We start from the raw sequence: 25,041 nt of genomic DNA on the forward strand, positions 1-25,041 counted from the left end.
TTTTATGTTGAAGAAGCTATGATTTAAAAAAACAAACATTAACAAAACGAAAACATAGATAGCGCTGTTATTTTAACTAACAGTTTTGTTTAAAATTTTTAAATAACTGTGTACCATAAATTTACAGTCACAGCCAGTCAGGCCTTTATTTTGAAAAACCATCACCAGAAGTGCAGTTGGTCACGCGGGCTGCCTTGACGTTTGTGCCCGTGCGTGTTCGCGCTGACGCCAAAAAAGAAAATCTTCCACAGCTGAGGCCCGCCTTTCCCCCGCTTGCTAAAAAGTGATCCATTGTATTGTTCGCATCCCCGTTCGCTTCCTGCCAAATACTGAGCCTCTGCGCTGACCAGTTTCCTCACAGACAACAAAAGCGCTTAACTAAGAAGTTTTTAGTCTGCCATGTTTTATAAATGAGGATTTTCGCTGAAAAAACGACGCCATCACTCTTAATAAGTATTAACAAAACTGCACTGTGCGGTAATATCGGGTCCGGCAGGGGGCGCGCTTTTTAAGCGTAAGTCTCACTGATCCAGAGTCCGATGTTTCAGCTTTTGCATATGTAACAGACGCCCTGAGCAGGAGGAAATCTGATCTGGAAACAGATTCTTTTGGCAGATGGATGTGCGTTTTGTTTTAAATAACCTACACAGCGCCGCGGGGCGGTGCTTGTCCCACTTGTTAATAGAGAATTCGGCTGTGCGCACGCGGTGTATTCCGGTGATAAAATAGAGCCACAAGCAGCCAGCGAGCAGGTCAGAGCGGAGGAATTCGGCGAAAACGAAAGCCGAGTCTCCTGCTCACAGTTACCGCTACCACGAAGAGCTCCGGGGCTGGGTCCATGATAGCTCAGCAGGGACACATCTTAATCTCACGCGGCGGGGCATTCTGGAAGAGACGGAGACACCTCGGGAGGATGTCCCACAGCGCGAACCGGGAGTGAAAATCTTCTCAGCAAGATGTGAGATGATGCGGGAGAAAACTGCGACGGAGGCCAGCGACATGGTGTTGGTCCGGAGCTCGGTGAGTGCCGTGGGTTGACGTCGCCGGCCAACGTCGGTGTGAGCGGGCGATAAAAGAGGCTAACGACTGCTTTAATAAGCTGATTAAACGGCTTTGATGTCCCGCTGACAGCCATGTTTGACTCACCGACAGAAGCTAATTCAGTTAGCCTGACACGGAGCGGTAAAACAGGAAGCTAATTAGCTGTTAGCAAACTTCGGGCGATAATTAAAGCTTAAAGCATCCAAACAGTAAACTGTCGCCCGTCTGGTTCGGAGGTGTGAATGTTCAGAGGCTTTAATTCAGGAGAAACACCGTAAAGAGCCTCGGTAACAAGTAAAAGTCCTGGAAACAGAGTATTGCTGCAGTGAAAGTCCGGAACTAAACCGAAGTACTGCACTCAAATTACATTATAACACTATTACAGTAGTATTACTCCGGCATTAATACAAAGTACATGAAAAAGTCACGATGGGTGTTACGTTCGTTTCTTTATTATCTTTAATATTTTTTGAATAAAGTTTTAAGTTTGTTATTTGAATGATCCTAGGATAGATATCATTGTTTCAAATTCTTTTAAATGTATGTTATCTATTGAATCATTTCAAGTAGTTGATTTGTTTTTGATTATTTATTTTTCTTTTCTTGTTTTAAATGTATTCCTGTATTTGATTGGTAATGGAGTAGACTGTATGTAAACTGCCATACATGATGTTTGAGTGCACACACTAAGCTCCTTCTAAACTGTATTCAGAGGTAGTTTGTAACCAGAGCCAGAAAATTCAAAGTGGGATTAAAGTGTAGGTTTAAAAAAATGAAATATTAAAATCAGATGTCAAAGCAGTTAAGATCATGTAGCTGTCTGTATTTTTAAAACAAATGCGTTTATAAGGAGAGAAACAAAGCTGGGGTGTGGTTATCATTGTCCATCATTATCACTGCATTTCATCCATTGTTGTTGTTTTTTAAAAGGGTGTAAACACAAATGATAGTTGGATGGATGTGACGGGACGCACTGATTGTAAAACTCCAACCCTCCTGCCTACACCCAGGGTTTGGTTTGTTGTGGTTGCATGCACCAGGTATTCACACTGTTGAAATGTCAAATTCATTTGGAGAGCTACTGACGTCCCGTCAGCCTGCAGCGAGCGTCTGTGCTCGATGGAGGCAGCGTCCAAACTATGTGGTGCGACTGGTCTTTGGGCCACTCGTCAGCCGGCTGTGCAGAACAATAAAGTTCTAACAAACAAACAGCTGAAGTGAAATGGTGTTAAAGACAAAGTGTCCGCTGCAGCCGCTGTCTGGACACTTCGTGTGTGTGTGTTTTCTTTCGTGCGTCTTCTGTTCCCTGTGACCTCTGCTGTCACTCTTCTCTGTATCGGTGAGGTTATAAACCAATCAGCATTCGACCTACGCACAGCTGAGCTGCTGGGTGTTTAGAGGACAGTGCAGGAGAACGTTTGCATAGGTGGAAAATCCCGTTGTACGCAAATGGAGAGCATCTCTGCTGAGCCGACAGTGCTGTCTCCACATTTACAGTTTCCACTTGTCTTTGGGGTTCAGACTGTTTGAAGACACCCAAAGTGTCGTGAAGCTACATCAAACAGTGTGGTGGGAAGCCTTTTTGCAGATTTTCTTTGCAGTTGTGGTTACTACTGTTTGCACGATGCCAGCAGCTCTGCAGATTTTGCCACATTAAAGTTTCCATAAACGCAGGCGACACTCTTCAGTCGACTGAACCTGGAGGCTGAGCCCATGGTGGCATTTACTCCCCACAGAGCCTCAGACTCAGAAAACTGCAGTTCCTCCAATGTCCAGCAGAGGCTCCAGCAGTGAGTCAGTCCCCACAGACGCACCTGTTTAAGAAAGAAAGTGTACTTTATTGGTCCCCGTGGGGAAAATCCCTCTCTGCATTTAACCCATTCCCTCAGTGAAGCAGTGGGCAGCCATTGGGCGCCCGGGGAGCAGTGTGTAGGGATCGTACCTTGCTCAGGGGTACCTCAGGGTAGCTGTTCAGGGGAATCGAACCCCTGACCTTCCGATCATGGGGCCACCACTCTACCTACTGAGCTATCCTCTGCCCTGTTTAAATCCAGCTTACTGTTACAGAGATTTATAAAACCACTTACCTGAACGCACCTTCCCTGTCTCAGCCCCGGTAGTTACAGCCGCGCTCCTCCAAACAGTTTCTTTTTCACAAGTTTTAACAGATCTGTGAAAACAGCCTTTTCTTACTCTGCACCGTGCTGCGAGCTTCAGCTGGAGGACAGATTATGTGGGTTAAGTTCCAGCTGATGAGGAATCACTGGAGTCGGTACCTCCTCCTTCCTCTGCTCCTCTTTAAGACGTTCTCGGTGTCTTGCATACAGCACAGTCTTATTAGCCCATAACGACGCTGAGTTTATTAAAAATGAAGAAGCGATGCAGCTGAATGCTGGAGGACAAACGTGTCTGTGGGTGATGCTTCCACTGGCTTTTAAAGCACTTTTCTGAACTCTGATGGGTCTTAAAGTGAAAGCAGCTGCTCTAATGTCATCATGTTAACGGGACGCATCACAGGAAATGAGGTTAATGCGTCTGCCTCTCTGCTCGCCACAGCACGGCCGAAGCCGAGCCAGAGTGACTCATGCCGTGGTGGTGATCTTCTTGGAGTTCTTTGCGTGGGGCCTGCTCACCACGCCCATGCTGACCGTAAGTACACGCACACCTTTTGCTAAAATGTGTAAAGTGTTAAAGTTTTCATGAAGTTTTCAACCTTTTCCTGCAACTATAAACCCCAAAGTGGGATTATTAAAACCTTGAATGTGTCCTCGCTGAAAGCATCACATGACCAAAAATGATCTACAGGCTGATGTAATAAAGGGCGAACCATCATGGCGTCTACGTGCTGAGGAAGTGAAAGTAGTGTGTTTGTGGTTTCAGGTCCTGCGCGATGTGTTTCCTCAGCACACCTTCCTGATGAACGGCCTGGTGCAGGGGGTCAAGGTAAACCGCTCGGCTGTTTACTGTCAGCGCAGCTTTCAGCAACTTCTCCTCAACTTAACGCTTGTTGAATATTACGATATCATGGCGTCTCTGAGTTTGTATTTCTCTGTCCGTTTAGGGTTTCCTGTCATTTCTGTCGGCTCCTCTGATTGGTGCTCTGTCAGACATCTGGGGCAGGAAGTCCTTCCTCCTCATGACAGTGTTCTTCACCTGCGCCCCCATCCCCTTCATGAAGATCAGCCCCTGGTGAGACTAACGCTCTTTCTCAGTAATCTTCCTCTCGGAGATAAAAACATGAGTGAAGAAGTAAAGAATTACGTGCATTTAAAATTTTGGTTACAGCTTCAAACACGAGCACAACACAGAAAATGGCACATAGCACATACGACACTCTTCATAAAACATGAAAGAAACGCGACTAATCAGAAGAGAAGGATACAAAAATATTCAAAGGCTAAGTAATCTAACTGAGGAACGGTCGACGTCACGATCAGCAGAGAGCTCGTCCCTTGATCGTTCTGTTTACAGCTGAGAAACGCCGTGTTTCACAGCTCGCTGAGCTCAGCTCAGTTTGAAATCAGAGCATCTGTGGTTTGTTTTGTTTATAGTTAGCTTGAAACTGGAACCCTGCTAACCGCCAACTCGACTGTAGCTGCACCCACTGTAGCTGCATGCCAACATCATGTGGAGAGTAGAAATATAATCGCAGACTCCTTATACGCTGATATGCCCCTCAGCAGGCTTACAGCCGTAACCAATCAGAAGAAAGTTGTATGAAGGAGGTGGAGCTAAAACAGCTGCTTGTAGTCCTGCTGCAGACTGGCTCCAAGAATAAAGATGTCGTCTTATGTTTTGACTCCTTTTTAATGTCCTCGATAATAAAAATCACATGTAGAGTAAACTGGACTCTGGGCTGCTTACAGGCGTGTTGGACCACATGTAAAAATCACAGTGGCGTGAAAACAGGCTGAGTAATCAGTGTTAGCTGAGGAGAAGGAACGACGGCTCCATTAAGCTAGCAGTAACAGGCTGCTGCTCAGCCGTGCGTGACAGGAAAACTCTGGACTCTAATCGCCACAGCTGTCACATGTTGATCATGTGAGCGGCTCAGGATCAGCAAACACGCTGAAGGCACACTGGCCTCCTCCTCCTCTTTTTCCTGCTTTTCACCCAAACACAGGAGTTACAGTCACTTCAAAGTAAAAAAAAACGCACCTATGTTGGATTTCTGCTGGACTGCAGCAGCGATCAGCTGATGTCTGACTGTCACAGAGTCACATGGTTCATACATTTCACAGACTCTCCAATAAAAGACTAGATTAGAGTGTTTTTGGTTTAACGACCGTAACATCAGAGTCACAAGACGACAACGCTTCCCTGAAAGCAGAGCGAAAACGTTAACTCTTTAATCCTCACATCACAGGAAGTGAGGTTTCCTGTGTGTGTGTGTGTGTGTGTGTGTGTTTAACAGTGAGAGAAGTTAAAAAGCATGATTCGATTATTTTGAATTTGATGTAATTCCTGAGACACTCTATAAGTCTCACAGAACGCTGTTTCCCCACCTGAGGGGTCTCTTATTTTGAAATAAAATGGAGGTGTGTGTGTGTGTGTGTGTGTGTGTGTGTGTGTGTGTGTGTGTGTGTGTGTGTGTGTGTGTGTGTGTGTGTGTGTGTGTGTGTGTGTGTGTGTAGGTGGTATTTCGCTCTCATCTCAGTCTCCGGGATTTTCGCGGTGACCTTTTCGGTAATCTTTGCCTACGTCGCCGACATCACAGAGGAACACGAGAGGAGTACGGCCTACGGACTGGTACACACACACACACACTCACGCAAGCGCACACACACTAACTAAACAAAACATCCATGTCATACATTTCACTTACAAATATTTTAGGATGGTTGAATCGTAGAAATATTTTTATTAAATGTTAAAAGTCACGATGACTCACAGATTATATCAGTTATAGTCACAGATGTAAAAATCAAAATTCAGTAAAAATTTGAAAACAAGTTCTTAATTCCAAATTTTATTTTCAGAAACTGAAACATTTTCAGGTTTGTTTTAAAATTCTGACGTTTCAAGTTTGAAGCCCTGCGCCTGAGGTCAAAGGTGGGTTATGTGCTGATTTAACCTCCCCTCCCTCGCCAGGTCTCTGCGACCTTCGCGGCCAGCCTGGTGACGAGTCCGGCCATCGGGGTCTACCTGTCTGGGCAGTACGGAGACAGCCTGGTGGTCCTTGTTGCCACGGTGATTGCTGTGGCAGATATTGCGTTCGTGTTCTTCGTCGTCCCCGAGTCGCTGCCGGACAAGATGAGGCTGACGTCCTGGGGGTTCCCCATCTCCTGGGAGCAGGCCGACCCCTTCGCCGTGAGTCTTTTCATCGCTGTTACAGCTTTGACGTGCTCTGCGCTGACTGATAGATCGATTGATCGATATTTGTGTTTTTGGTGTGTTCAGTCTCTGCGTCGGGTGGGGAAAGACACCACGGTGCTGCTGATCTGCGTCACCGTGTTCCTGTCCTACCTGCCTGAAGCCGGGCAGTACTCCAGCTTCTTCCTCTACCTGCGACAGGTAACGCACAGACAGCTGTGACCAGCATGTGCTGGATAGACTCAGGAGGTCAAAGCTACACGTTCAAGCGCAGGAACACTTATTTGTTCCCTCAATCATCAGGATCAGGAGATTTATGGGATTTAAATGATGAAGCATCTCCACCTTTATTCAGTGCAGCTCAGTGAGTCCCAAAGTGTGGCTTGCCACCCCCTGGTGGGCCCTAAAGGTACTGCAGGAGGGCTGGTCAGACATTATATTTAATTATTTTAATTGTGTATTTAAATTTTAAATTACCCCCCCCCCCCCAAAGAATGAAACAAAGATAAAAGTGATGTTTTTTTTCTTTGCCATACGCAGATTATTAGAAAACGAATATGAATCAATGAAAACCCGAAGGCGGAAACACTGACGAGGTTTTCATCTTTCAGGTGATCGAGTTTTCTCCGGCAGCCATCACCGGCTTCATCGCCATGGTGGGAATCCTCTCTATAGTCGCTCAGGTACGCTCGTCCTCACAGAGTCGCACCGTCTGCTAACTTTATGTGAACGTGTTCAGCCGACAGCCAAACACCCGACGATGTTAGAGAGAAACAATCCTGAAACTGTTAACCTGCTGTGGCTGCACGCGCGTCTGTTTGAGATAAGATGACTCCTTACTGTCATTGCACCGTCATCTTTAGCACAGAAGTACAGTGAAACTGTCCCACGTCGGCAGCGAGCGCAACTCAACACAATGCATTAAACTTGTAAAGTGGAGAAAAGATGTGAAGAATAAATTAAAGAATGAGTGTTCACTGTGCATTAATGCCTCAGCTCTGTAGGTCGCCTCCAAAGATGAGCCCACCATGGTGGCATCATCTGGGTGGGTACTGACACAGTCATGTGTGCCCAGAGTGTAGAGTCGGGGGCTGAGGAAAGATGGGGACCGACTGTAACTCTACACGGTCAGAGAGAGAGTCTGATCCAACAGGGGGTGGTAACAGGAAGTCCAATATCCAGCGGTCCCTGTTAGTCCGGGAGCATTGTATTAAAAACAGCTAACGCCCGCGTTGTTCCAAGTGGGAGACGGTGCCGTGGAGCGTCTTCAGCTGAAAGCCCTCAAAGTGTGATTTGTTTTTTTTTTTTACTCTAAATGCATGCTGACGTCACAGTGTTTGTTTCAGGTTTGTTCATTTAGTTTGACATGAAAAGCTGCGGTAACCCGTCACACAGACGACAGTTTGTCTTTCTAAACCCTGTAAATGTGTTGCGTCCTGATTTCTTCACTGTACGTCTCGTGTCTGTCAGACGGTCTTCTTCGGGGTTCTGATGAGGACCATCGGTAAGAAGAACACGGTTCTTCTCGGCCTGGCCTTTCAGCTGTTCCAGCTGGTCTGGTACGGCTTCGGCTCCGAGCCGTGGTGAGTCCCAGCGTCTCGCCCGTGTCGTTTCCTGTTTCCTGTGAATGATCTGACCTAAACGTTTATCTGCTCGCGTCCTTACAGGATGATGTGGGCAGCAGGAACTGTAGCGGCCATGTCTTCGATCACCTTCCCGGCAATCTCTGCTCTGGTGTCACACAGCGCCTCACCCGACCAGCAAGGTGAGTCGAACCTGACCGTCCGAAGGGGCGTGTCTTAAACAGGGTCTGTGTGGCCGTGGTTTGTATCAACATCTGACTGTGTCACATGGATGAAGGTGGTGCAGATGTGACTGAGGCGTCTGTGTGTTCAGGTGTGGCACAGGGGATGATCACAGGTATCAGAGGCCTGTGCAATGGTTTGGGCCCGGCTCTCTACGGCTTCATCTTCTTCCTGTTCAATGTGGAGCTGAACGAAGTGGAGCCGATGGCAGGAAGATCCACAGCAAGCACACAGGTGCGTAGAAATGCGCCTTGCTGATTCTTTCCTCGCTGTTCTGTTTCCCGTAACGAGTCGGTTCTCTCTCCGTCTGTAGAAGCTGGTCGTCCCGGGCCCGCCCTTCCTCTTCGGCGCGTGCAGCGTCATATTTGCTTTAGTTGTTGCCTTCTTCATCCCTGAGCGCCACCAGCTGGCCGAAGTCAAGACCTGCACCGCCAACAAGGCCGGCAGCAGCTCCGCCGCACACGCTCAGAACGGCAGCCCTCTTGCCGTGCCCATCAGCGACACAGAGGACCTCGAGCCGCTGCTGCAGGACAGTGTCATGTGACTCGTAGGCAGTCTGGCCAATTACAAAACAGAGTCTTGTATGCAAGTCCCTCCCCCTGTTTAAAAAAAAAAACAAACCCTCTCTTCCCCCGATCCAGACCGTCGGGGAACGTTAGGCGGCGGCCTCCCCGGCAAACCGCTTTTTATCTCACTGATATCACTCACCTGTGACTCCTCCCATTCTTTGCCCAGGTGTGTTTGGGCAGGTAGAACCAAAGGGCTTTGAAGTCTTGCCTCAGTAAGAGTCGAGATCTCTCCGTTAAAACAGATCAGCAGAAGTAAAGTGGTCGTGTAGTCGTGCAGGATCGCAACGTTTTACTTTACGAGCCAATCGCAGCGAGGACGGGACCAGAGAAGCCAAAGCAACTGACAGCAGCCTCCCATACCTGTCAGTCAGGTCTGTACCTGACTCCACCCGTCAGGTTCGCAGAGGTGAGGCCATCAAATGCTCCTCATTGTACGGGCCGTGAAAGCTGACACTCAAAACTACGTTGTTGTTTTTTTTTTTTTTTTTTATGGGGGGGGGGTGTTTTTTGGATCGGAGGGCGAATCTTGGCGAGGACGAGGAGGTTGGAGCTGCTCGGGATTGTGGGATACAATACCAAATCATGATGAGATCCAGGTGTTTGTTTTCTGTCTGGATCTATTTGCGCTCAGACTTCCCGTCACACAGAGCATGTGCAAACTGACTGGCTATGATGTCATTGCCCTCTCCCGTGCATATTTGGGAGAAATCCGAGTAAATAAACGGCGTGAAGCTGGAGGCGTCATTTAGCTCCGCCTCATTATTTCATTATTTGGTCTCCCAGTTTAATAGTTTTAATTTACTAATGTGGCGTTTTTGCTTTGAGCTGCAGGTGTGGTCCTTTTGTTTCAGTGTAGATTTTCCTGCGTTGATCCAGTAAACGGGACTCGGTTTGACTTCAAATCAACATTTAAATGCATTTCATGTATTTATTTATTTATTTCATTTTTCTCAGCCCTGATTTCAAACCTCCGCCCTATAGATGGTCTCATGTTTTGCCTCCTCCCATCCTGTAGAGGGCGCTGTACTGCTGTTTTATAGCCTAAGGCTGGACGAAGTCTGCAGGGTTGGAGTTTTTACAGCGTGGATCAAATTAATATCAACGATTTCACTGAAAACCGAGTTTTCTCTGAGCCGCAGTGACAAGTGATGGCTTTAAGGACAGAGAGCACCACCTAGTTTTTGCCATTGCTCCTCCCACAATCTGAGCCTCTGCGGGTCACCACCTCCTCCTCCTCGTCTTCTTCTTCTGTTTTAATACTTGAAGTTTGTTTCTGTTTGACCTGAAAGTGCTCTCCCCGTCCGCCTGCCCCTTCCAGGTCGGACAAATCAAACGCTCCAAGTTACTGATGCAGTTTGAACCTTGGCGGTCCCGAGGCGGCTGCTCACAAACCAACCGGTGCCGTGTTTTATTACTCTTTTGTGCTTATTTTGCCTTTTTGTTACAGGCTGTATTTCTCAGAAGGTCAACAGATCAGTTTAAAAAACCTGATCAGTCGTTTAAGTCGAGTTTTCTCCCAGTTCAGGTTAAAAACCATCGCATGTGCGCTCTGTGCAGGTTCTCACGTTTGCCCCTTAAAGCTTCAGCCTTCATGATGGGTTCATGTCACGTATGTATTTTTGTGCACAGAGCTCCGGCGGTCCTGGAGGTCTCTTCATGTCCAGTTTGAACCAGTGAAACCAGTTTAAGAGCACATGTGGGGCTCCAGCTGTTGCTTAAAGACAGATCGATGAATCAATGATCTTGTGAACCAGAGCACAGGTCAGGTGCGTTTACCTGCACAGCTCGGCTACTGTAAGTGGAATATAACTCGTGCTGCATTCAGGCTCTGTTTCTGTGTGGGAGATGATAGTTTTTGACAGTTTAAAGTGACCAAAGGTTCTCTGACAGATGACGTCACCTTTGAGTGGTAGTTCTTCCTTATTTTTCCTTTTTTCCCCTGAATGCAGCATGAACGTTGTCATGGCTACAGGAACGCCTGATCATCCTGTTGTGACGTTGATGATGATGTAGCTCAGAAGCACAATCGACTGTTAGAGAAGCTCTCGGCTTAATAACCTTTAACCTTTTAACCCTTAACGCCCACTTGCCGATGATGTCAGATGGTTTATTTTCCTATGCTCACCGAGTGTCCTCAAATGCCTCGTGGAGAGTCTTGGATCCCACAGTAGTTTCTCCGAGTACTGAATACCTTTCTGTCTGGAATATTCTTTAGACTCAGTCCAATTTAAAACTGGATCATTGGAATTTTTTTTTGTCTTAAGTTCACAAATTTGTGTCCTTCATGTTGGAATTCAGAACCTAGATTTAGTGATCCGGCCGGATGACTCAATCATTCTTCCTGCTTTTCTGTTAAATCTGACGATGAGATAGATTAGGGCGGCTGATTGTTGACTCCACGATTAAGAGCGAGTCGCTCCATCACGTCGTCATCGTGTCATAAAGTTTTTAATGAATTTCCCCGTTGATGATTCTCCGAAACTGTTCATGAAGTGAAACGTGACGTTTTTAAATGTCAGCTTGTGTTTGGTCACACAGACGATGGAGGCTGTAAATCCTCCTCAGAGGCTTTTTTTTTTCTTTTTTTACGGTGAGGCGTGAAGGCTGACGCGCCAACATGGCCGCCGCAGAGACTGATAGACATTCCCAGATGTTCCTCCTCTTCCTCCTCCGTGCAGACCTTTTGCTGATTGCTGCACTTTAATTTCTCTGAACGTGTGCCTGAATCACTCGTGTTCATATCACTTTTATATTTAAACCGAGAGACGTGTCACGTATTTTGCTTTTGCTCTTTTATCTTAAGAACATAATTTTGAATAATATCTATGATAACGTGAATATTAATAACAATAAAGAGAAACGTGTGACATTTGAAATGTGTTTATTTTTTATTCAGTTTAATTTGACTTTTTTTATTTAAAAATTAATTTTTTATTGATTAAAACAAAGAAAAGTATTTGTTTTGCATTTTATTTCCTTGTTATTTTTTCTTCTTTACTCTAAATTCAAGAATAAAAAAAAACAAAAAACCAACATTTCCTTTATAAATATACAAAGTCCACCTAACGATGCAGCGGTTTGTCGGTCCTCCCTCAGCAGCAGTAACCTGCATGATGGCTCTGTGTGACATCATCAGTGCTTCAGCTCGTTCATGCTCAGCTCTCTGAAGCATTCGTACGTTACTTTGGTCAACAGACAACATGAAGTGTTCTGATTAAAGATCGACCAAATTAAACTTCAGTTTATTTAAATTAGAAAGTTTGTCAAAAATGCGCCCATTATTGAAAAATGTGTGTTTACAAACATTAAATAAAAATAAAGTCACAAACGTCTGAATCGAAGCAGCTTCAGTAAAATTCACAAATACAAAAACGTTTTTCTCCATTTTACAGAAACTTAAAAAAAAAAATTTTAAACAGCAAAAACTTTTCTATATTTTAATGCACAAATCAAAGCTGCTAAGTTCGTAACTATGACAACCACAGAAAAATACACTAAAAGAAATCATAGAAATCAAACCTGATAAACAGAAAATCTCTATTTGGTCACAACTTTCACACTTTGAACAAAAAACTACATTTACACAGAAAACATCAGCTGATAAATGTGAGAAATGTAAAAGTGAATAAAAATCAAATCTGCTCAGGATCACAAAGAAATCAGCTTCAGTCTGTTTTTATTGATTTCAACTGAATTCGATTTTGAAATGAAGAGATTTAGACAATCGACATCTTCAAAACTAAAAGAAAAAAGATTCATAAATAAAACAGTTCAGTGATCGATTAACAGGAATTGGAATTGATTTTATCTTCATCAATATTTAATGTAAATATATGAAAGTTGACGCGCATCCAAAAACACATTTCGACTGTAGCGTCTCGATTTTTGTTAAATATGATTTTTTTTTTCCATTTGATGTTTTAATGTTTGAAGTCTGACAAAAAAGCAACCAGCATCAGAAATAAGCTCTTTTTTTTTTTATTAGATTTTCTTTCCTGTAACTTTTATGTGAGCATGTCTCTTTATGTATTCGGTTTGTTGTATCATACCCAATAAATATACTCTGAATAACATCTTACATGCAATACTTAATTATTAATTTTAATAATGCAGTTTGAAATAAATTACAATGACCTGAGATTAATGCATTCAGTGTTTACGTGAACGTCCTGCTGATTTTATTTTTCCCAGATTCAACGATTTAACAATAATTAGTTTAAAAAGAATATTAATAAAGGACTAAACTTTAATATGTTAACTTATAATTTCGAGCTAGTATGAAAGATTAAAAACACATTTTCACGTCACCTCCCATGTTAACCTCTGTTAGCATCCTCTTTTGAAATTCCTCAGTGCTGTCATCCTTCAGTCATCATCCTCTCAACCTTCACTGGCTTCCTCTTCCTCAAAGCAGGCAGGAAATGGAGACTTTGGTGGTGGCGTAGGGGACGGTGTCTGGCATGGGACAAACCCCCCCAAAACACATGAGGACGGGTTGTTATGAGTGTGAAGTCTGATTACCGACAGGACGAAAAACACTTAGTAAATATTACAGTGAAGAGTGTTCCTGTTATTAATGAAAAAAAACCTGAAAACAACTAATAAAGGTGATTATAATAAAGATGATTCAAAGAAGAGATCACTAATCAGTAAAAGTTTTCTGATGTATTCATTTAGTTAACTTTATTTTTTTATACAGAAACAGAAAATTCAAAAACGTCTCCACACAGTTTAAAATGAGAATATTTCTGATGATCTCGTCATCATTAAGTTCACACTTTACTTCAGCAAAGCTCTCATATTTTAGACTTTTGTGTAATTGTAAAGTAAAAAGGTGAGAATCTGGCGCTGAAACTCACCTCTGTCCTGCAGTGAGCTGATGTACGCTTCAATGAACTCTTTCTCTCCACTATCCTTCACCTCCTCTGCCTCCCTCTGCTCCCTCCACCTCCTTCTCACACCCTCTTTCTTCTTCTCCTCTTTCTTCTTCTTCTCTTTGCTCGCAGGGTTGTCGTAGAGGCGAATGAACCTGAAGAAGAGCAGAGACAAACATTAAAAAAAGTTCTGACCCCTCTGAGCTGACTCACTTCAGGCTGCTCCTCTTCGTGAAACACCGCTGACCGTGACCTTTTGTGGCCCTCTGTGGGTCTTATGAGTCACCAAATTAATGATGAAGGCCAGTGGAAATCAAATTTACCTCTTACAGCAGACTTACTGCTGTAAATACAAAAGGTCTGAGAATGGTTCCCTGTGGAACACCTGCACTGACTTTAAGGAGTCCTGAAACATTTCTGAGGTTCTCTCTGAGCGCAGCTTTTCCACATGAATGCTGTAGTCTACTGAAGCAGCTGTTCTGATAGTAACCTTATCTGACTCCAGATGTAGTTTTAATCCACCATTGACACTCAAGGTTTTTGTTAAGCAGGACAAGTTCAAGATGGTTCGGTAATCATTAGGGATTAAGGTTACCACCTTTATGTAATGGGAACATCTGTGCAGCCTTCAAGAAATTTGGAATTTTACCCTATTTATCACTGCGCCAGTTGTTTTCTGACCAAGAAAAAAGATTTCTTGGCTTTATAAACAAACCATTTAATAACACAAATCAGATGTAGCATGAAACTACAGAGATCATACAAATCCACTATTCTTAAAATCAAAAATTCTAAAATTCACAGATCTGGTTCATTTTCTCACAGCACAAATTATGTATAAAGCAATAAATAACCTGCTTCCTGACAATATTCTAAAAATGTTTTCTAAAAGGGAACGGGGACACAATTTGAGGGGGGAATTAAATTTAAAACATCCTCGTATCCGCACAACATTAAAAGTTTTTGCATCTCTGTGTGTGGAGTGAAGCTGTGGAACAGACTAAGTAAGGATATGAAGCAAAGTCCAATTTAAGGATATGGTTTTTACAGGGAAAAGGTAGAGATTTGATAGGGTGTTCTTGTCTAATATTTTCATGTGTGTGCGGGTGCACGGGTATGTTGGTGTGGGTGTATATATATATATATGTTGTGTATCCTTGAGGTGTTAATGGGGTTATTGAAAATGTGTATATGTGCGTATGTGTATATAAACGTATGTATGGATAGATAGAAACATATGTATATATATTAAAAAAAAATACACATGACATAATGTAATTGCTAGATAGATAGTGGAAAAGGGGTGGGATTAAATAAGCTTATGCTTCTTCCTGCTCCTTTTTGAACATGAACGTTATTTGGAGTTGTGGTTGCTCGTTTTCCTTTTGTTTTGCTTTGTTCATTTGTCTCTTTTAATTCTATTTTGTTGTACTTTTTCAACATGTTCAAAATAAAGATTCAATCAATCAATCAAACTGAGGAGCTGGTGTGGAGGTGGGTTGCAAAGTGGTCTGCAGAGGCTGCAGCAGCTATAAGCTGGTTAAAGCTGCTGTGTGACATTTGCCACCTGGATGCGTGCTGGGTGGAAGTCTGTGTAGGTGTGGTCTGTGTACTTGATTTCGGGGTTGTTGCAGAGTTTAGTTGGGATGCAGGTGAGTTCGTCACCGCTGACAACGATCGTCGCCAGCGTGGTGATGTTGGCGAGACAGTGAGGGAGGTAATTGAAGTTGTTCTTGTGGATGAACAGGGTGACGAGCTGCTCCAGCCTGCAGAGACAAACATAAGCATTCAGACCTCAGGACGCTGACACCCTCCCCCGAAACACTCAAGAAGAGCTGCTGTCACAGCTGAAGCCCAGGTGATCTGCCTGGTGATCCACCTGGAAATAGTGACGACATCATCAGTCACCTGTCCATGTCCTGCGGCAGGTCGGTCATGCAGTTGTTGCTGAGGTCCAGCAGCTGCAGGCTCGTCATCCTCAAAGCGCAGATGGGGATCGAGACAAACCTGTTCTCCGCGATGTCCAGGTGGACCAGCTGCTTCAGGCTGCTCAGCTACAGAGAGACGACGCACAGTGACATCATCAGCACAATGTCCAGCAGGGAGCGACGTCTCTGGTTTAAAAAGAACTGATTGGATGGAGTTCTATGAGCCTCCTGCTAACTTGACCTGAGGTCTACCTTACAATATAAAGCACCTTGAGGTGGCTGTTGTTGTGATTTGGCGCTGTATAAATAAAGCTGAATTGAACTGAACTTGACCTCTGAACACCATCCTGATGGTCCTGAAGGACAGTTCAGCATTTTTGGGGGGCAATAGTAAATTTGACCCCTAATGGCGCTTCAGGTGTTCACTTTAATCCCATGCTCAGTTCTGCAGAGTGTCAACCTCCGGGCCTCAAGAATAGAACAATAATCAACGCTGCAGTTCCCCTAATTTCCCACCCGAGGAACCAACAGTGAGTTTGTCCCTCAGGTGCTGCCCAAACAGAAACCGGCCAACGCCTACAAACTCTGACATTCATCTTTCTCTCCTTTGATTAATCTGGACAAAGGAAACCAGCAGAGACGCCACAACGCTGCTCATCTCTTCCTTTAGTTTCAACTACTGAAAAAGAAAATAACTTTTCTTGAAGTACAAAATCTTACTAACTGTTTAACTTCTACCAAATGGTGGAGCCTTAAAAGCACATAAACAGGCAAACAACATAGTTCATCATCTTAAAGTTTTTGTGACACTGAGCTGCTGCCAGGGACTGATGATGGATGTACAGCTTGACCCTCTCACCTCAAACGGCAGCTCGGACAGGTTGTGGTTTCCCGCGAGCTCGAGTCTCTCCAGTTTCTCACAGTTCCCAAGCTCTGGAGGAACTCGGGACAGTCGGTTGTAGCTGACGTACAGCTCCCTCAGCACTGTCAGTTTACCTTAGAATACAGACGGAGGAATTATTTCGGTATCGTTTCCCATCCTCTCAGGTCGTTCAGACTCTGTTTGTGTATGACTCACCAATCTCGGGCGGCAGCTCAGTGATGGCGTTTTTGGGGATGTCCAGAACGGTGAGCTGGGTAAACAGAGCCAGGTAGTCAGGCAGTTGGCGGATCCTTGTTCTCCTCACGTGCCACTCTTTCAGGTAGGTCATCCACTGCAGCTCACGGGGAAAATCCTGCAAATGATTTTTTTTAATCACTCTGGTTTCCTGAGAGAAAGCAAACTACAACACGTTTAAACCACAAACTTTTAACCAACTTACCATCCAGCGTTCTCCCTCCAGCTGGAAGCTCAGTTTGACTTCATTGGGATCCTGCTGGACTTCCTGACACTGCTGCTGGTCTGACTCTAACAGGTATACAACAACGTCAGCAGCAACTACAGCAGAGTTTACTGTAAATTCATGTATTTAACTAAACTGAACGTGAAGAAACATCTGATAGGACACATTAGCTGGCATTAAAATACAGCCTGGCTATAGTTTTGTGTAGTACCAATTTTGTACCACCAGATGGCGCATTGACTCAGTGTAACATGCACCCGAAAACATTTGAAAGAAGCTCAAAAACTTTTTACATAATGACATTTTAAAAGGTCCTCTCAGAAAACGATGCAGCCCAACCTTCATCCCTTAAACTCTTCCTAAGATGACTAAAATTAGCAAAACTAAGCTTAACTCTGTTATTAAACAGTCCAGTGGTGGCTGATTTTGTAGTTGCATACAGTTTTCCATCTGGTGACTGTATCTGATGATTTTATGTCAGTTTTGGTGCCGTACGCCTGCCAGGACGCTGGACGACTCGTGCAGGCCTGTCCACTGTGTTTACCCGTGCACAGCTGAATGTCTGTCAAGGTCGACCTCTCCAGGTAATGATGCAGCAGGTTGAGCTCGGAGGTCTTCAGGGTCTTACAGTAGATGCGATACTGCCACTCCTGGTCGATCCTGCGCACACAGAAATGTTAACCAAGTGTGAGCAGCGCCACGCTGATGTCAGATCAAATTTCAGCTGCGTGGATGTTCCCGTTTATCCTCCAAACTTCTGACCTTTCTGCCGTCTGCAGGCCAGACTTCACTACGCTGCGTTATAAATAGTGCGCTGTGTGTTCACACGGCTGAAATCGGCCATGACTCTCACACTTTATGAGCAACAACAGTCAGCTGGGTCTGACTCAGTCAAGTTCAAATGCTTTATTTACTCAACAGACCATGGATTGGATTTCTCAGATTTAGCATTTAATCTGTTATTAGACTCAATTGACTTCTGTCAAAATGTAAAAGAACCCACCCACCACTTTAATCACACTCTAGATCTTGTTTTAACATATGGCATAGAAACTGAAGATTTAACAGTTTCCTGAAAACCCTCTCCTGTCTGATTATTTCCTGATAACATTTACATTTACAATAATTGATTACACAGCGGTGGAGACTTTATCACAGTAGATGTCTTTCTGAAAGCACTGTAACTAAGTTTAAGAATATAATCAACCCACTGTTATCATCTTAAATGCCCTGTACCAACACAGAGCAGAGCAGCTACCTGAACGCTGCTCCAACAGAGGTCGATCATCTTGTTAATAATTTCACCTCCTCACTACGTACGACTCTGGATACTGTAGCTCCTGTGAAAACTAAGGTCTCTAATCAGAAGTACCTGACTCCGTGGTATAATTCTCAAACACGTACCCTAAAGCAGATGACTCGTAATCTGGAGAGGAAATGGCGTGTCACAAATCTAGAGGATCATCATTTAGCCTGGAGAAATAGTTTGCTACTTTATAAGAAAGCCCTCCACAAAGCCAGAACATCTTACTATTCATCACTGATTGAAGTAAATAAGAACAACCCCAGGTTTCTCTTCAGCTCTGTAGCCAGGCTGACAAACAGTCAGAGCTCTGTTGAGCCAACCATCCCTTTAACGTTAACTAGTAATGACTTCATGAACTTCTTCACAAATAAAATTTTTATCATTAGAGAAAAAATTACCAGTAATCATCCCACAGATGTAATATTATCTACAGCTACTCTTAGTACCATTGATGTTAAGTTAGACTCTTTTTCTCCAATTGATCTTTCTGAGTTAACTTCAATAATTACTTCCTCCAAACCATCAACGTGTCTTTTAGACCCCATTCCTACAAAACTGCTCAAAGAAGTCCTGCCATTAATTAATTCTTCGATCTTAAATATGATCAACCTATCTCTAATAATCGGCTATGTACCACAGGCCTTCAAGCTGGCTGTAGTTAAACCTTTACTCAAAAAGCATCTCTAGACCCAGCAGTCTTAGCTAATTATAGGCCAATCTCCAACCTTCCTTTATATCAAACATCCTTGAAAGAGTAGTTGTCAAACAGCTAACAGATCATCTGCAGAGGTTTATTTGAAGAGTTTCAGTCAGGTTTCAGAGCTCATCACAGCACAGAAACAGCTTTAGTGAAGGTTACAAATGATCTTCTTATGGCCTCTGACAGTGGACTCATCTCTGTGCTTGTCCTGCTAGACCTCAGTGCAGCGTTCGATACTGTTGGCCATAATATCCTATTAGAGCGATTAGAACATGCTGTAGGTATTACAGGTACTGCGCTGCAGTGGTTTGTATCATATCTATCTAATAGACTCCAGTTTGTGCATGTAAATGGAGAGTCCTCTTCACACACTGAGGTTAATTATGGAGTTCCACAGGGTTCAGTGCTAGGACCAATTCTGTTTACATTATACATGCTTCCCTTAGGCAGCATCATTAGAAGACATAGCATACATTTACACTGCTATGCAGATGACACCCAGCTCTATCTGTCCATGAAGCCAGATAACACACACCAATGAGTTAAACTGCGGGAATGTCTTAAAGACATAAAGACCTGGATGGCCGCTAACTTAGGGCTGCTCGATTATGGCAAAAATGATAATCACGATTATTTTCACTGAAATTGAGATCTCGATTATTTGACGATATTTATTTAACCCTTTAAGACCTACCATAGAACCAAGTCCGCCAGAGCTTATATATATATATTTTTTTTACATGCTGTAGTGCCATTTGTGGGAGCATTTCAAGTTGCTATACATCAATACAACTGTTATAGCCCATATTTTAATACTATGTATGCATTAAGTCCATAGTAATTACATAAATTGCAAAAAAGTGCAATAAACCACAAAAAAATTGAAAATCGTTTTTTTTTTTTTTTTTTTACATATATTTCTACTTGGAGAAATTTAAGAGGCTTATCCCTCAAAACTTTAAATACAAAAAAGTTGCAAAAAATAGTTTACAACAACAGGAAATTTATTTTGAGTGTCTTCATAGTTTTATTTTGGAGATACAGCAATTTTTATATACTGCAGCAAAAACAAAAAAAACAATCCCATGATGCAAATTTGCAAAGAAAACAGCAGGTGCATCAAAATAAACTATTTCCAGCAGTGCAATTCGAGTTCTAAGCATCCCAGCAACTATTCAGAAAAGTCAGACATGACTTATAAAAACACCAGTATAGGCTTTTAAGGCCTACAAGTAAAAAACTACATTTTCCGCGAAAATGACGTCACTTCCGGTTTCGGCCAGAAAATGGCGGACATGCGATAGTTCGCGTTGACATCTTTTTCAATGTGGGAAGTGTTATGAACAGCTGATCGATCGGCAAAGCGTGTTTCTGGAATATTATGTTTTTGTTCCTGCAAGCCCTTTTTATGCAATTTTTGCAAAGCTTTATGTGGAAGGAAACCGTGACTGAGGACAAGCTGATGGCATAAGATGTAAGTACAACTCCTCCGGTTTCATATGCAAAACAAACTATTGCGCTAGCTTACACGGTTCAGGTTCTACAGGGATTTAAAGGGTTAACAATAACAATGTGTTGAATAATGACTTTAAAAAATAATATAAAACAGTGTGCAAATACTGATAACAGTGCAAATGTTTGCAATATAAGAAATAAATGAAAAATGTAAACATCTGTGTTTAGTGAACTTTGCAGTGTTGCTCTGTGGTGCAGCTACACTGTAACAAAGTTTACACACTGTGTCTACTTGATCCACGTCTGACTGAACCCATAATGTTTCCACACCACTGAAGTTTTTTTACCTCTCTTTTCAACCAACAGCAGTCACTCTCCTCTCCAAATAACTTCTGCTTAGCTTTCCGAGCTTCCCTTGGGTCCTCTTAATTGTTGTGACACGTGTTCGAAATGCAGAGAGGTGCGCTCGATTTGCCACACGGAGTAGCGCGAGAGTAAAGCTTGAGGGAGGGGCTAATAATCGGCTCAGTCATTTTTAATGATCGTTGAAAGCCCAGATCGTAATCGTGATTAAAATTCGATTAATTGAGCAGCCCTACGCTAACTTTCTGCTTCTTAATTCAGATAAAACTGAGGTTATTGTACTCGGCCCTGAAAATCTTAGAAATATGGTATCTAACCAGATTCTTACTCTGGATGGCATTACCTTGGCCTCCAGTAACACTGTGAGGAACCTTGGAGTCATTTTTGACCAGGACATGTCCTTCAATGCACATATTAAACAAATATGTAAGACTGCTTTCTTCCATTTGTGCAACATCTCTAAAATTAGAAATATCCTGTCTCAGAGTGACGCTGAAAAACTAGTTCATGCATTTATTACTTCCAGGCTGGACGACTGTAATTCATTATTATCAGGAAGTCCTAAAAACTCACTGAAAAGCCTTCAGCTAATCCAAAATGCTGCAGCAAGAGTCCTGACAGGGACTAGAAAGAGAGAGCAGATTTCTCCTGTTTTGGCTTCCTGTTAAATCCAGAATTCAAAATCCTGCTCCTCACATACAAGGTATGTGAGGCATTCACTATCTCTACTTTCAAGATTAGGCTTCAAACTTTCCTTTTTGCTAAAGCATATAGTTAGGGCTGGACCAGGTGACCCTGAATCCTCCCTTAGTTATGCTGCAATAGACGTAGGCTGCCGGGGGATTCCCATGATGCATTGAGTTTTTCCTTTCCAGTCACCTTTCTCACTCACTATGTGTTAACAGACCTCTCTGCATTGAATCATATCTGTTATTAACCTCTGTCTCTCTTCCGCAGCATGTCTTTTATCCTGTCTTCCTTCTCTCACCCCAACCAATCACAGCAGATGGCCCCGCCCCTCCCTGAGCCTGGTTCTGCTGGAGGTTTCTTCCTGTTAAAAGGGAGTTTTTCTTTCCCACTGTCGCCAAAGTGCTGCTCATAGGGGGTCATATGATTGTTGGGTTTTTCTCTTTATCTATGAAGCGCCTTGAGGCGACTTTTGTTGTGATTTGGTGCTATATAAATAAAATTGAATTGAATTGGTTCGGTTGAGCAGAGTTTGATTCACAACAGGCTACAAAATCCAACGCTATCATGACATCATCACCTGGAAATCCTGGCATATTTGGATAAAAACACTTATGGGACACAAAGGTGCTGATGTCAGCTTGACCAAAGGCGGGACCTCCACCAGAACGGCATCGCTGGAGATACTGGCTGCTCGATATGTTACCGTAGCGTTAGAAGATCAAATTCTGAGGAAGTCTAACTCTGCTGGCGGAGCTCTGGAGATGGTGAAAAACCAAACTGCACTTCACAAACCTGCAGACTGGGTCCTGACACAGACTCTCAGTAAAGAGCCCGTCATGAACATTAATGAATGACAGTTATGTTTTGACCTGATCAGAGAGTTCTGTCTCATCTATTGCAGCTGTTTGTGAGCCGGTCGTGGTCCAGAACAAAAAGCACACCTGACACCTGGCTGGTTTAAGGTGGGCAGGCAGACTTAAAACTACAAATGCGGGCCAAATGTTCTTCATCAGTTCTGTGGGTTTTTGCGTCTTACCTGGTGAGGGCGCTCTGCTCGATCCTCTCCTTCTCCTTCTTCTGCCTCTCTCTGTGCTTCTTCACTCGGACCTCCCACATCCCTCTGATCAGAGAGAGATCGTAGACCGGGACGTCCAGCTTCCTCTCCGGACCCATCTCTGCTGCTGAGGAGGAGGAAGAGACCAGGATCATTATCTGAACATATCCGGCTTTAAGTTTAAACAGATTTACCCAGAAAATTTTTCTGTAAAAACCTAAAGCTGACTAATGAGCCACGTTTTCTTCTTTGCCTCTTTCTTCAGCTCATCTCTACGCTGATAACAACATCTGAAAGGTTAAAGAGCATCTCTGAAAAAGGAAGCTGAACATCGCGGGAAAGTGAAGTCTAGAGCATTTACAGAAACTCTCAAACAGGACCCGGCAGTTTAAATATAGACTCTGAAGTAAAACTACCCAGAGTACATCCACACTGAGCTCTTTGTCTGGAGCTCAAGGCTCACGTCTGTTTCTTCTTTGTTAAAAATGATCAGCTATCATTCAACCATGAAAGCTGCAATTAAGTTGTAAACCAGTCTGATCTTTAAATATAAAAGTACTGATGTTTATGAAATGACGCCATCCCGACGACACAGGAGGGAAAATTCTAGAAAGACATCAACAAGTCTGAAAGATGTAAAAAAAAATTTTTTAAAAACTGAACCGTTTTTGAGGGAATTTACCTTTTTTAAGTTTAAACGCGCAGTTTGGACTGAACCACCTGAAACCTCTAAACAAAGTGAGACAGGAATGGTTCAGTCTGAGAGACAAAGGGCTCTCCTCCACATGTTCAGCACCTCAGAGCTGCTGGTCTGACTGAAGACACTTCCTGTTCCTGTGTGGATCGTACCGTCTGTAAACGCAGAGCAGCCGAGGCTGAGAAACTAACGTGCTCTTACCTAAGAGTCCTGCTCCAGACCGGCTGTCCGCTCAGTGACCAGCTTGTTTACTGACACACACACAAACACACAAACACACACACACACACACACACACACGTGATATGATCGTGTGTGTGACTCAACAAGCTATTTTTACCAGCTGAGATATGACTCCTGCTGTGTCACATGACACTTATACATGAGTATTTATGTTTATGTTCATTATAAGCATAAAACCTGCAGTTCCTCTAACGTCCAGCAGAGGCAGCAGAAAGAAACAAACTCTTTGGTCTGTAGAAAAACTGGTTAAACTGGCTTTTAAACTGGCTTAAAGTTTGCATCATTGGGGGCGTGGCCTCTTTGACTGACAGGTGGTAGCTCTCTGCTCAGCTTCACCTGAACTGGACCATGTTTGTGCTGTTACTAATAACACGTCTGCTGTGAGGTCGCTGTACTAACATACCGTCCAACAAGGCGACAGCTTTACTGAGTCAAATTTGAGGATTTTGATTGGATGCTACTGAACACTGATCAGGAAGTATCTGTGTGAGGTCATCATCTCAGCATGTGAACTTTTTAATCTGACAGTGAAAGTGTAGTAAAGGAGGGTTCAAACGAAGGGGAATGTAAGTATGCCGTAACAAAAGTAAAACTCTGACAGATAATTCTGCTTTATTAAGGGAGGAAGCTGAAGGTAATACATGTTGTGGCTCGTGAAAAAGCAACACTGACAGAAATGTGAAATGATAAAAAAAGATGTATTCCCGCAGTGCCTTTCAATTCAGTTCAATTTTATTTATATAGCGCCAAATCACAACAGCAGTCGCCTCAAGGCGCTTTATATTGTACAGTAGACCCTACAATAATAGATACAGAGAAAAACCCAACAGTCATATGACCCCCTATGAGCAGCACTTTGGCGACAGTGGGAAGGAAAAACTCCCTTTTAACAGGAAGAAACCTCCAACAGATCCAGGCTCAGGGAGGGCGGGGCCATCTGTTGCGACCGGTTGGGGTGAAAGAAGGAAGACAGGATAAAGACTAGGGATGGGTACCGGTATGGCACCGGTTCTGGCATAAACAGTAGTAACCAGACCGAAAAACAGCGCACATTTCGGTGCTTTATTTCGGTGCTTTTTCCCCCCCCTGAGATGTCACACACTTTGGATTCTAGCCAATCATTTTACCTTTGCAAGCGTAGTAGGCGGGCCCAGGTACGTACGTTCTTTTAGAGCAGAGCTACAGATTTAAAAAAGGCGAAGCGGTCAAAAGTCTGGCTGTACTTCACAGCAGAAGATGCAAACTCAGCAGCAACAAGTGCTTTAAGCTGATACTGTGATACTGTCAAAGGAGGTAACACCTCGAATCTGATGAAACACCTGGCGACGCATAGCGTTTTGTTAAAAGCCGAGAAATGCGCCGTATTTGATAGCTTGCTGCGAGACCTCACACCGAGCACGTCGGGTGGGTTGCCAGTTATCGGACCCGGAGCAACATCCCCCAAAAACCCGAAGAATAGAGTCCTGGCCCCTAGCCCTGCCAGTGTAGCAGAAATGATGAGGATGATGATGGCAGCAGCAGCCGTTCTTCTCTGCGTGAGTAGCTTAATGTTGTTCGTGTGTAATTTACGTACCACGTTATTACATTAATGCATGTAAGGTGAACTAGCAAACACCATCATAGCTACATGTGGCTGTCTTCTTGTTTGATGGCAGATACT

At 43.6% G+C, this 25,041-nt stretch overlaps 2 protein-coding genes across 4 annotated transcripts; one reads left to right on the top strand and one right to left on the bottom strand.

Annotated features, from left to right (window-relative positions):
* The first annotated feature begins 674 nt into the window (after positions 1-674).
* slc71a2b (solute carrier family 71 member 2b) lies at positions 675-12,801 on the top strand. The gene is made up of 12 exons (XM_085476536.1): positions 675-1,020; positions 3,598-3,690; positions 3,922-3,984; positions 4,103-4,230; positions 5,676-5,790; positions 6,133-6,351; positions 6,442-6,555; positions 6,966-7,037; positions 7,825-7,937; positions 8,022-8,119; positions 8,251-8,393; positions 8,473-12,801. The coding sequence occupies exons 1-12, from the start codon at positions 964-966 to the stop codon at positions 8,701-8,703; spliced, it is 1,446 nt and encodes a 481-aa protein (XP_085332662.1). The 5' UTR covers positions 675-963; the 3' UTR covers positions 8,704-12,801.
* lrrc2 (leucine rich repeat containing 2) lies at positions 12,388-23,412 on the bottom strand. Of its 3 annotated transcripts, none has more exons than XM_085476537.1 (10): positions 23,340-23,412; positions 22,424-22,568; positions 17,418-17,533; positions 16,853-16,938; positions 16,609-16,765; positions 16,390-16,526; positions 15,511-15,656; positions 15,216-15,368; positions 13,588-13,757; positions 12,388-13,183 (listed from the first exon to the last, which is right to left on the bottom strand). In XM_085476537.1, exons 2-10 carry the CDS (start codon positions 22,558-22,560, stop codon positions 13,134-13,136), a joined length of 1,152 nt encoding a protein of 383 aa, XP_085332663.1. In that variant the 5' UTR covers positions 22,561-22,568; positions 23,340-23,412; the 3' UTR covers positions 12,388-13,133. The 3 variants fall into 3 exon arrangements, with proteins under 3 accessions (XP_085332663.1, XP_085332666.1, XP_085332665.1); XM_085476540.1 differs by having other exon boundaries at positions 22,424-22,565; positions 23,340-23,400; XM_085476539.1 differs by lacking the exon at positions 23,340-23,412 and adding an exon at positions 23,124-23,333.
* Between the last annotated feature and the right edge of the window lie 1,629 nt (positions 23,413-25,041).

This window comes from Copadichromis virginalis, linkage group LG12 (genome assembly GCF_057382275.1).
Source record: "Copadichromis virginalis isolate Kocher_CV1m ecotype Utaka linkage group LG12, C_Virginalis_male_GT1.1, whole genome shotgun sequence".
Lineage (NCBI taxonomy): Eukaryota > Metazoa > Chordata > Actinopteri > Cichliformes > Cichlidae > Copadichromis > Copadichromis virginalis.